Genomic DNA, 13,472 nt, shown 5'->3' on the forward strand with positions numbered 1-13,472 from the left:
TACTGTACCCTAGACAGGTGCACTCATTGAAAGAAAAAGCACACTGTTCTGCTATTTCCATTCGTACTGTAATAATATATCAATATGATGACACACTTGACTTCTGCACAAGCTATTAAGGCTTTTTTTTTTTTTTCTTCTTTACTGGCAAAGAAGCAATCCATGTTTTTTTGATGTTCAATAGATAAAGGGGGGAAAAGCCCTTCAAGTTGCTTTTCTTAATCCACACTGAGGGAACCTCCAGCGACTTTGCCAATGACAAACAAAACACTCTCCTAATGTTTGAAACTGCTGCATTTCAGCAGTAAATGCTTCAATTTTTTTGCATCTCCCAGCCTTCTGCAGTCTCGAGAGAATAAGAAAGAGATGTTTGTTTCAGGATACAGCTGTGGTAATCTCTTGGGTATAAACCGAAATGGCAAAAGCAGGTACACTATATAAACAACAAAGAGATACTCCAAACAAGCCAACCAGCAACCTCAGTCTGTCGGAGGGGCTTTTCAACTTCTTTGGGCTTTCAATTGCTTTCCCAGGTTATACTTTTTAAAAACCTTCCTGGGCTACAGAAAGTGATTGAAGTAAAAGAAACTAAAGTGATTGAAGTTAAAAACTATTATGCAGTCACTTGTAATTAAATTAAACTAATTATACAGTAAATGTTTTCTTTTATTCTATCAAATAAAATTGGATTCATTTTTTTTTAAACTATATAAACAGAAGAGCCTGTCCATGCATGATGAACACTTCTTATTAGATGAAAGGCTTTAGCTGCTATTCTCAGTGATGCACAGAAATAGTGGTATTATAACCTGCCACATTGCACATGACTGCATCCAAAACTATTGTAGAGTATGAGTACCAGTACAAGGAGAACCAATAATACTAATACTACTACTACTACTAATAATAATAATAATAATAATAATAATAATAATAATAATAATAATAATAATAATAATAATAATAAATAGCTTTGCAGCAGGTACACTGTATTCAATACCCAAACATTGATAGGCAGGCATGTAGCTGGCAGGTATTTCCTTTTGGGTATTGTGGCTGTTGAAGGAATATACAGGGCTGTATGATACAGTTTGCATTTTGAGTATAGATTTTAAATATGGTGGCATAAAACTGTATACAGGGAAGAAGCCAGTATAGAATAATGTAAGTATTAAAAAGGAAAAAAAATGTATTAGTTGTACTCAGTCTTGTAACTTGCAGGATGTTTAATAGTTTTGGCCCCATGTTTGCAAAATACAATACTGTACAAGCTACTTGTAAAGAAGCAGCAGCTTTTCAAATAAGAGAAAGAGTCAAGCGGGTTGCAGGTTAATGTGTGATGACGGTTTTCAGAACGCACAGTAGCAGCATGACATGGGTTAACGTGTGATGAAAGTTTTCAGAGCGCACAGTAGCAGCATGACATGGGTTAATGTGTGATGAAAGTTTTCAGAACGCATAGTAGCAGCATGACATGGGTTAATGTGTGATGAAAGTTTTCAGAGCGCACAGTAGCAGCATGACATGGGTTAATGTGTGATGAAAGTTTTCAGAGCGCACAGTAGCAGCATGACATGGGTTAGCCAGGGCCTTCACTCCTGTTTGGTGTTTTCCCCTGTATAAATAGGGTGTGGTTTTCAAATTAATTTCAGCAGCCAAAGGCTGGCGAAGGCAGTGGGAAAAGTGAAGTGCAGGCGGTCATAAACAGAACAGCTCCTGTCTGTGGTCAGCAAATCTGGGCTGTGTTGGGGAAAGGGTGGGTGGACGTCTATAGAAGCACTTGGGTGCAAAACTTACAAATATCATGAAGAAGTTAACCCCATGCTTCCCAGCTATTTCTAAGCTGTAGGTCGCTTTGGTGTTTTAGGGAATTCTCTGGACCCAAAGGACCAACTAAACATGCACCTTAATCAATTGAATCATGACAAATATGTACCGTAGGATGCCGTTAAGAGGCATGTACTGTAGGTTTTTGGTTAAAAATTGTGCAGAATTGCTGATGAACAGTTTGGCTTTGTGCTAAAGTGGGGAACCTTTCAGTTAATCAACCAGAGGGGAGGGGATATATTACTCTTGAAATAGCAATTGAAATGTTCTGTTGTGCTGGAGTTTTGTTGAATGGAGAATGGCGGATTCTATTTAGCCTGCTCACTGCCCACACATTGCAACTGTAAATCAAATGTGTCTAAAACACTTCTTACTCAATGGATTTTAATTTAGCTCTCTGGGCATTAAAAGTGATTATGTGCATTCTTTGTGATAAGCACCTTAGCCACCCTTTTATTATAGCAATGCAGTACTGCCCAGCACTCATTGTCTGGATAAGGAACCTCTTGTGAGGTTCTTAGATAGTTGTGTTCAGCAATTGCCCTTTCTGTCTCTGAGACTGTTTGTCTCTCTCTCATTGAACACTGTATAACACACACACCTGGGGGTTTTGATGAGTAATCCTGACCTTGATGAGTTTTTTTTTTCAGATTGCTGGAGTTTCTCTAAAATAGTGGAATGTTTTTGTTTGTGAGATATCAGTTTTCATACTGTGTAACAGATGTGGCGATTCGATGTGAGGAGGATCCATCTGCAGATTTCTGAGTGGCAGTCCTATGAGCTTTTCTTTGTACTATGGGGATATTCCTACTGTATAAATGCATGGCCCTTTGCTGGAGCTGTGAAGTGGCAGTGTCTTTCAGTTTGAATAACATAAAAACTTCACGTGGGCGTACGACTCCAAGCCCACCAATACCACAGGCATAGATCTTCAACTTTCATTTGAAAGCAAATTGTACATTTCCTTGAAATCCCTGAAAATCCAGACTGCACGCCTCAAAGGAATCTTTTAAAATTAGTTTCACTTGTTCCGAGTACCGCAGGAATTTGGGTCCTGCATAAACAAACGCTTTGAAGAGGTCATTGAAGTTAGAGGTAGACACAAACTTTTAAATCACAAACCCTGTGCTTATTGCACTTGTTAAGATTATATTCCAAACATACACCCAGACAACAGCTGTGCATCTCATCAGCCTTTCAAACACTTTTTAATTGTTAAAGAAACATGTTACACTGTAAGAACAGTATTAGGATTATTTCAAACCAAAGCATCTCCCTTCTACCATTACCCTTACCAAGATCACTCCTCTAATCCACAGTGGTGCCCTGTGTCTGTCTATTCCGGACCCGGTGATATTGTCTAGGAATGAGAGGGTTATGCTTCTGTTTCTTTATTTTACAGTCGGAGACCACAGTGACAATGACCTGCACAGATGGGAACTGGAATAAAGAGGTCACTTGCGAGCCTGTGGACTGTGGAATCCCAGACAAGTACCACGTTTACCCGGCTGCTTTCCACTGTCCAGAGGGGACCACGTTCGGCAAGAAGTGCTGGTTTCAATGCAAGGACCCTGCCCAGCTTCGAGGTGAGCAAAAACAAGTCCAAAACAAGGATTCCCATACAGGTATCACAAGTGACCATGAATACATCATTAAACCATTAGCACAAATAAAACTACCCACAAATCGATCCCCTTCCTAAAACAAAACAGGAAATAAAAATCAATAGGAGAGGATGTTGTTATAAAGACTTTCTGTGGTAGTCTAGAATGCACTGCAATCCAAACACACCTCTCCTTGGGACATTAACATATAGAGTATAAACACAGACAAGGTCATGAGGCATCCACAATACGCATGGATAAGATCATCAGATCGCTTACTACAGTATATTGCTTCCCACCCACCAGTTAAAGGGCCAAAGCACTAGGATGGCTACACACAGCCTTGCAGAATGCATAGCAGCATTTTAAAACAAGAGCCTGCTTTCCATCGCTCTAGTTTTTGTGTAGATTTTGCTTATAGGAGATCTGTAAGCGCCTTGGTCCAGGTTTTGCCAGACTTCTCTACAGAACCGTTCAGATTAAAGAACTTGAAATAAGCGGTGTTCTCTGCAATCCTTCTTAAATGAATACGTTTACAATAAGCCAAACTGGAAAAGTTAAGGCGGCTGTAAATAATTTGTTTTCCAAACACACACCTCTGTAATTCTGCTAAGTGGCCTGTTGTTAATAATTGTGGTTATTATTCTGCTCATAACCAGTGCCATGTGTGTGGAAGTTGATCCTCTGGTTCTTTCTCCCATCAGGGACCAATAACACTCTGGTCTGCATGGAGGATGCACTCTGGTCTTTCCCGGAGGCACTCTGTGAGCTCATGTGCCTGGCTCCTCCCCCTGTGCCCAATGCTATCCTGCAGACCTCCCGTTGCCGTGCCAACGGACACAAGGTTGGCTCCTTCTGCAAGTACAAATGCAAGCCAGGCTACCACATCCCTAGCCTCTCCAAAACAGCAATAAAGTAAGTTTCTCTGTTTTGTGAATTACTAGTCGCTGTCTAATTTCTTTTGAACCAAACCAACTCAAAACAAATTAAAAAATATTCAAATTCAACTCAAAATAACGTCGTGCCCTGTTATTAACCTGCATTTTATAAAAAACAAGATTGTATTCTCTACTCGTTGTTGCTAACTATTCTCTGGGCTGTAAATGTGATGGCACATTTTCTACCAAGTTCAGACAAAAAAAAATAACACTGTTTATTTCCTTAGCTTTCCCCCAGTATTAAAACAGTGATCAAATGTCTGCTGCTCAACTCTGGCAATCCAAGGGCTACCACAACCAGTGGCTGAGGCTGTTCATTTGGTATTTCAGAGTCTTTAGCGTTGGCCAGAACAATAAAGGTCATCGGGAGCATGTCAAATGAGCTCTTGTTAAACGAAATAGGAAGGAAAAACATCTTGAAGCCAGCACTGAAATGAGGTCCCACAGTGAACGTCTCTGGCATTGACTTACTGCAATATTGAGTTTTTAATTTATTTTTTTTTATAAGAAAGCTGTTCCAAAAAAACTATTTCCTAATTGTCCATTATGGAAATCCCAGATCAGTTCCAAACATAGAACATGAGCGAAGGCAAGACCTTCATGTTTGCACTTAAATGTTACAGAACATTGTGTTTTTAAATAATACATGATTTAATTGCTTTAACTTGCTCTTTTAGTGACATTTATTGTTGTTCTGGTTTGGCCTGAAACTTTTAATACCCGTTTTCATGCGACGCAGTAAGCACTGGCTACAGCACCCTTAAACAATTGCCCACGTGAGCTATATTTTAAACACATGCTATCTGCTGCTACACTAGATTAAAGGAAGTTTTCGGTTTCTATGTCTTATTCTTGGGTGACCTTTTTGCATTTCCTGGGTCATTTCAACTCGTGTGACTGGCTGAAAGCATGTCACTCAATAGGGGAGGCAGCTGGTTAGTTATTGACAGGAAAGAATCCAGCAAAGGTCTGAGGGCAGTTTAACTTTCCAGGTTACATGACCGGAAACGTGCAAGACATTCTAGCAGCACTGCTTATAATCAGAGAGTTCTTTAACCTGCTGTTGTGTAGTACCAAGGGCCTGTTGCACAAAAGTGGTTTAATGAGTTATCCTGATAACTTTCAGGTTTAATTGTGAAAGTCAGGCTTAGTCTATTGCACAAAACAAGATAATAATAATAAAAACATAAGAACATAAGAAAGTTTACAAACGAGAGGAGCCCATTCGGCCCATCTTACTCGTTTGGTTGTTAGTAGCTTATTGATCCCAAAATCTCATCAAGCAGCTTCTTGAAGGATCCCAGGGTGTCAGCTTCAACAACATTACTGGGGAGTTGATTCCAGACCCTCACAATTCTCTGTGTAAAAAAGTGTCTCCTATTTTCTGTTCTCAAGCTTAAAACCATAGTAACACATCACGTTTAAATAACTGCTTCGGAGCAGGATAACAAAGATTAATCCTAACTTTTAAAACTAAAAAAAATAGATAAATAAACCATTGGTGTCACTTTTTATAGCGAGTGTGGTAGATGTTGGTGCTATAATTATAAGAAGGTCTTTTCTGGGCAGACAGTGTTCAGCTATTGCCAGGATCCGATTAATAATCCAGATTCCACCCTGTACGAGAGATACCGCTTCTCTAGGGATAGTATCCTATCTGGTGGCTCTCCTAAGACCCTCCCTTGAGCAACAAACCCAACGGAGCAGAGCGCTTACCCATATACAGTTACTCTGCATAGGTCTAAGATTTATGGCCTGTGGAACATTTTTGTATACAGTCGACAATGCTGAAAATCTTAATAAGGCAATGATAAGCAGAGCTATAAGGAAAGTGTACCTTGCACTGAGGAAGTTGCTCCCAGTCTTCGTGAAATTTCTCGGACATGCTCTAGTGAATCGGAACAAGGAGCCGTTCTATGCCATTGCAGGTATTATTATATATATATATATATATATATATATATATATATATATATAAAATATATATTATATATATCTATATATAATATAACATATTACAGGTATATTTAATAAGGCAAAAACATCTATATAAAAAATTTTTTATTTCATAAATTAAAATACAGCAGAGTATCTATATATATAATTGAGGGGGTGGGGATATAATTGGTCGAAGAGATATATATTGCAAATATAGTAGGCCGGGAAGTATAATATAAAATAAAGCCCGGTAATTTGAGCTTGTGTACATGAGCGAAATAACAAATACGACTGTATACTTACGTGTTAACAGCAGTAGCAGGGTTTTTTTGTGTTTTTTATTTTTTTGTTAAATTTTTTTTTTTAATATTGTCATTCGTTGAAACGAAAATATGTTGTTCTGAAGCAGTAAAAAAAAAAAAAAAAAAAAAAAGTCGCCCCTTTCGTTTTCTCAATTTCTTCCGATGACTGTTAATAGACTACCCAGTTGGTTCCACACGCACAGATAGAAAAATTAACCTGGTTTGAGTTATCTAGATTAATTTAAACTCAGTCTATGGTTTAGCCTGCTAAGTTTTATCCTGTTAACTCAAACCAGGTAACTTAAACTAAACGTGGCTTTTTTTTTAAACCACTTTTGCACAATAGGCCCCTTATCCCAAGTTTTACTAGAACTTGTCTTTCTTTCACAATTGCACATTCGAGACCTATGTTATGAATGGATGTGCATGGAGCTACTTTGTGAGCACAATATCTTTAGAGCTGTGTGGGTTGCTGTAGGTTTGCTTTGATCTATTTTTCAGAGCCCTGTAGTTGTGAGATGTGAAAATAGTGTCGTGGCCCGTTGAAAAGCACCGAAAACATGATTCAGCACTTGAGACTGGTCTGAATTCATGAAAATGGAACTAAATTACATAAAATACATAATTATAGAAAAAAACACATATAACAGTATGTGTATTATAGGCTTTCTGTATGGAAAAGATCCAGGGAAAAGATATGACAGTTATTGTATATATATATATATATATATATATATATATATATATATATATATATATATATATATATATATATATATATATATATATATATATATATTGTAAACGATCCTTTCACTTTTCACGTTCGTTGCCCCTTTCAAAGTAGACCCAGGACACAGAAATGGAATTGATTTAAGTGCTGACGCACACTTTTAATAAACACCAATCAAATAAATTAAACAAAACAAACAAACACCTAGCTCCTTCTTGGAGCACTAACTATACAGTCTGGAACCTAACTCAACCAGGACAGCTAAGCTGTTTACCTGTAACCCAAACACAACTCACAAGGTTTAACACAGCACTTTACCTTGACTGCTTGGAAGCGGACCACACCTTCTGCCTCCCTACGCACAGCAGCCTGGAACAGACTGGCTGCCTCTCTTAAATACCCTGCACCTGGCTCTAATTTATAATTACGATCAGGTGCCGAGGATTAACTAAATCATTAAAACAATTACAATTAAACCCCATAACACCCAAATGTGCATTCTCACAAGGTTTTTAGCAGGGAAGGATTTTACCCCCCTCCCTGGTACCTTACAATATATATATATATATATATATATATATATATATATATATATATATATATATATATATATATATATATATATAGTGCCTGTAGAAAGTCTACACCCCCTTTCAAAATGTTCACTTTTTATTGCCTTATAGCCTGCAATTTTTTTTTTTTTCATTTATCTACACATCTTACCCCACAACTTCCAAGTGAAAAAAAAATTATATAAATTTGTAGAAAATTAATTAAAAATAAAAACTGAAATAGCTTGGTTGGATAAGTGTCCACCCCCCTTGTACTAGCAATCCTATATTAGCTCAGGTGTAACCTATCGCCTTCAAAATGACACACCACATTAAGTGGTCTCCACTTGTGTTAAATTGTAGTGATTTACATGTTTTCAGGATAAATGCAGCAGTTCCTGTAAGTTCCGTCTGCTAGGTAGTGCATTTCAAGACAAAGACACAACCATGATCACCAAGGCGCTTTCAAAAGAACTGCAGGACAAAGTTGCTGAAAGGCACAGATCAGGGGATGGGTATAAAAAATATCAAAGGCCTTGAATATCTCCTGGAGCAAGGTCAAGATGATTATTAAGAAGTGGAACGTGTATGGCACCACCAAGACCCTGCCTAAATCAGGCCGTCCCTCCAAACTGGATGACCGAGCAAGAAAGAGACTGATCAGAGAGGCTACCAAGAGGCCAATGGCAATGATATGGAGGTTATTTACTTTAAAAGACATGTTGTTAATCACTGATGGAGTGATCTTGTTTGATTTGTTTTTGTAATGCCATTGCAAAGATTCTCACCGTCCTTTTAAACACTATATTTTCTTGCAGTACCGAAATGTACACACACACAGGATAGGGTAACTGCAGTAGAATGCTCCAGGTCTATAACCCACTATAGACTTTTTCAGGAACGATGCCACTAGTTTAAAATATACAATGTAAACTAATAGACCTACTTGCAGTTATAGCGATCCCATTGTACAGAAGGTTTTGCTGCTTTGCTCCTATTGTAGTTTTTCAAAGGGTTGAAGTGGTTACTGTAAACCAGAGTTTCCACAGCTTATTGTCTCCAGGACCACACACATTATTCCTACTGCTACACACCCTGCACAGAACCATCTCTCCCCTTTCATGTGTTTCTTAATTCAATCATTGCTAACAGCCTGTTTCCATAATTGCGAGCAGCCTGCCTCGCAGGTCATGGTAATTGTAGTTTTTACACACGGCCGCCATTACACACAGTGGTGCGGTGTTTTAAACTACAAATAATTAATAAAACTGAAATAAAAGGCTTTAAACCCTTGCTTTGGCATTTTAAACCTGCCAACTGCAACTAATACACAATGTTCTTGTTATCTAAACATTTTAAAGTTATGCAATCCAATGCCCCTGTGTGAAAAAGTAATTGCCCCCTTAGACTCAATAACTGGTTACGCCACCTTTAGCAGTAATAACTGCAACCAAACGCTTCCTGTAGTTATTGATCATGTTATTGACTGTGTCTCTCACAGCAAGGTGGTTGAATTTTGTCCCACTCTTTCATGCAGAACTGCTTCAACTCAGAGACATTAATGGGTTTTCGAGCATAAACTGATTGTTTCAGGTCCTGTCACAACATCTCAATGGCTTTTAGGTCTGGACTTTGACTAGGCCATTCCAAAACTTAAAATTTCTTGTTCTTCAACCATTCTGATGTAGACTTGCTTGTGTGTTTTGGATCATTATCTTACTGCATGACCCAGCTGCACTTCAGCTTCAGCTCATGGACGGATGGCCTGACATTCTCCTGTAGAATTCTCTGATACAGAGCAGAATTCATGGTTCCTTCAATAATGGCAAGTCGTCATTTTGCTCTTGGTGAGATTTTGGCTGGACGGTCACTCCTGGGAAGATTCATTACTGTCCCAAACTTTCTCCATTTGGACAATATGGCTTTGACTGTCTTTGTAACCCTTTCCAGACTGATAGGCATCAGCAACTTTTTTTTTTCCAAAAGGTCTTCAGGAATTTCTTTTGATTGTGGTATGATGTGCCTCTAAAACCTGTGTGCTGACAACTTCACTCTGATGGTAGGGTCAAAGTTAATCAGATTTATATTGAGCAGGGCTGGCCCAAATCAGGCCTGATTGTTAATCAAAGTATTCAAACAGCTGACCCTAAATATCCCTTTAATTAGGTTGAGTTAACTAGAGGAGCAATAACTTTTTCACACCTGAAGATTGCATGTTTGATTACCTTGCACACCAAACAAATGAAAGAAGCACCAAACTTTAGTGTCATTTTTTTTTCTCAGACTCCCACTATATACTACTACGACCAAATTCAATGTGAAAAATGTGCAAAAATGCAGAAAATCAAACAGGTCCGTTTTTTCAAGTGCGCGTGCCACATATATATATATATATATATATATTATTATACTATATTATAATGTGGAATTTGTTTCCCCTTGCTCTCACAGTCCCATAAAACCTACAATTCACATAGACCTGTGTGTGGCAAGTAACGTAAAATGGAAAATATTATGATACATTTCTGAAAGACATTTAAAGTAACTGATGATTCACCGGTTAATGTTTGCAAAGATGAGCACTATTGGAAGAATAAACACTGGAATAAAAAGTAATCCAAACACCTCAATGTGGATTATTTCTAGCACTGGGATTTTAATATACAAGCAGTGCCTATATTTCAGAAGGAGGGTAAGCAGCCGCAGGCAGGCATTTTGAAATCTTGTGATCTGGCACAACAGTTACCCGCTTTCAATAAGTCATACAAGGCCTTTGATTTCAACTGCCATCATTCAGTTATTATTATTATTTACAGTGCGTGTGTGGAGAATGCCTCAGAACTGAAAAAGGATCCTGTTAAGATGTTTAATCAAATGTCTTGGTGATTAACATAGATGATTGGTGGTGTTTGTTTATGTATTTCAAATTGAGCTTTACTAGAGTGTCACTGGAATACAAAGGCTGCTGTGTATTGTGGGAGTTCAGTCCCCAGGACAGGGGTGATTGAAGTTCTCTCATTAATTAATATTGCTACAGCAATTACATACCGTTTTATCAGTCCTCCACATGTAATGCAAGTGATGCTTAAACTAGTGGAACCATATTGTATGTTAAATGGGATATGCACAGTAATGTTGTTGTGTCGTGTTGTCCCCCCACCAAGGAGGGCATTTAAAACTCAATGCACTGAGGATGGCAGCTGGCAGGAAGGAGCTTGTGTTCCGGTGACCTGTGCTCCCCCGTCAGCAGTGTTCCACGGGCTGTACCAATGCAGCAATGGCTTTAACTTCAACAGCGCCTGTCGCATCAACTGCAACGAGGGAGGGAACAAAACTGTGAGTTACCTTGTGCAACTGAACTCCTGTTCACTCACCCTGGATTAGCAGGCCAGCGTGTCTGTACTCCACAGTGAAGATACGGAGCATGAGTGATGGGTGGAATACAGAGTTCATCTGCTTTTCTTGAGCAAATCAGAAGAGTTAAACGGTAGCATTTATGTAGGGCTTCTAATTTCGGTGTTTTGTCGTTGACTTTTCTACTCTCCTTTAAAAAAAAAAATCAATTGATAGCTGTTAATCCATTTGTGTCTCTCAATCACACTGAGAAACGTGTTCATAGAAACATTGATTTCATTTAAGTAAATGGGCTGTTAAATCATACGTCTTACTTTTTCATTTCAAAGCAGAAGCAACTCCTCTCTTTTAATGTAAATTAAATCAATTTTACTATTAACTAAAATCAGAAGCCCTACTTTTATGTTATCTAGACAGTCATTCACAGTAATGGTGACTGTTACCTTTGTGTCCTTTGTCTCAAATAGCCTAATTACTATTGTAAAAAGCTAGAAGACAGATAACTTCCTTATTAATTACTCTGCCTTTCATGTTACTTATTGCCCATTCCCCATTAGACACATTAAAAGAACTCAGTGATAAAGAAGTCTATTTCCACATGTTGTTAGTTACAGAGTTGTGACCACCTCATTTATTTCACTGGATTTAATCCCAGGCCTCCAGTGCGAAAGGCAGTTAAGGCCAGTAGCCTTGTGGAGTAGTCATACAAACATCAGTGTATTTACTTTGCAATTACTTTCTAATTAAGTGTAATTAGAGACCATTCTTGTAAATAGCAACCAAGCTAATTTTAAAACAGTAAGGACAATGCAAGTTTGAGCTCAGGGATGTGAGGATGTGTCTAACAGTGCAAGCATTCATTGTTCAGAATTATGATCTCATTACAAGTGATGAACTTTCCCAATAAAATGTCAGAATATTAAGCAATGAAACTTTCAGCCCCTGATTGATGTTCCCAGGCAGGATCCAATTAAAATGTCAGCAATTGGGTCAACTGGAAGATTGAGAGCTGTAATTTCAATAGATACATTTATCTGCTGTATATAGCCCTCTGTATGCTGTGCAGCAAAGTCTTTAATAAGTGTTGGTCATTGTAACAGGATTGTGTATGAACTAGCACATGGCTTCTGTGATACTGATATTGAATGGACACACATTTGGTAATAAATAAAGCTTGTGTTTGTTTGTACTCTTGTGATCACACTCATGCTAACTTTGTATTGTACCTCTTTAGAAGGGACCAAATAACAACCTGATCCGCTGCAGGAAGGATGGAAACTGGAGCGGCTCGTTCCATATCTGCAAGACATGGCAAGGAGAGTGTCCACTGGCGCGCATTCCCAACCACAGCGTCAGACTCAACTGTCATGAGGGATATGGCATAGGTATTTATGCTGCTCTTATACATAGACGACTGAGAATGAACTTGCCTTCGATTCTGTGTGGATGGTTTTTGAAGAGCACACAAAGCCACATGCTTGCATCTGTTTTAGTGATTTAAACAGTGATGAATGTTCTTTTTAGGTTCAAAGTGTGTGCCATCCTGCTTAGATGCCAACAGCAGCCCGGTGGTGTTACCTAGCAACATGACATCACAGGATGTGGAGCACTGGAGGAACCCCCCAAAAGTGCAGGTGAGTGGATTATCATTAGCAACACCAACACTGTGCAAACCTTAGGTAACAGTCCAAAATGAGCCCTGGTTCTCATGTTTCATTACATTTAGCAATACTAACAGAAACTTCATACATTCAGTGACAAATGTTTCAACAGTTACGGGTGCTTTATTTAAATATTCTTTTAATAACATTTATTTTGTATCAGTAGAATACAGTTTGAAATTAATGAAACTATTGTTAAAGAGGCCAGCAAGAGCCTCTTTAGATATCAGACAGTATATTATTCATGGAAACAAACATTCAGGTCACTCTAAGCAATCCAAAGATCCCATGCAGTGGTATGTTCCCACTGGAAATGTTACAGCAGCCTCTTGTATGATGCATCTAATAAATCATTCATATTTCATTCAATTACTTATTCATTTGAGTTCTTTGTTTTGTTCTTTTACTTCAAGACAATGCAAATAGGCTATAGTTTGAATTTGGATTGCATTACAGTCTGTACAGTAGTTTTATTTCCGCAGTTTACTATCATCTAACTGTGCTATTTGGCTGTACCCTAAACACATTTCTTCTGTGGCAATGCAGTGCTACTGTATTAAGAAG

General features: G+C 38.3%; 1 protein-coding gene across 1 annotated transcript in view; it reads left to right on the plus strand.

Moving 5' to 3' along the window:
• Positions 1-13,472, plus strand: part of LOC121303634 (pappalysin-1-like) — a 188,830-nt gene that overhangs the window by 139,631 nt on the left and 35,727 nt on the right. Inside the window, exons 15-19 of the mRNA XM_041234437.1 lie at positions 3,230-3,413; positions 4,136-4,346; positions 11,058-11,229; positions 12,482-12,632; positions 12,772-12,881. Of these exons, the coding sequence (XP_041090371.1) occupies positions 3,230-3,413; positions 4,136-4,346; positions 11,058-11,229; positions 12,482-12,632; positions 12,772-12,881 (828 nt within the window). The remainder of the gene's footprint in view (positions 1-3,229; positions 3,414-4,135; positions 4,347-11,057; positions 11,230-12,481; positions 12,633-12,771; positions 12,882-13,472) is intronic.

Source organism: Polyodon spathula, chromosome 34 (assembly GCF_017654505.1).
Source record: "Polyodon spathula isolate WHYD16114869_AA chromosome 34, ASM1765450v1, whole genome shotgun sequence".
NCBI lineage: Eukaryota > Metazoa > Chordata > Actinopteri > Acipenseriformes > Polyodontidae > Polyodon > Polyodon spathula.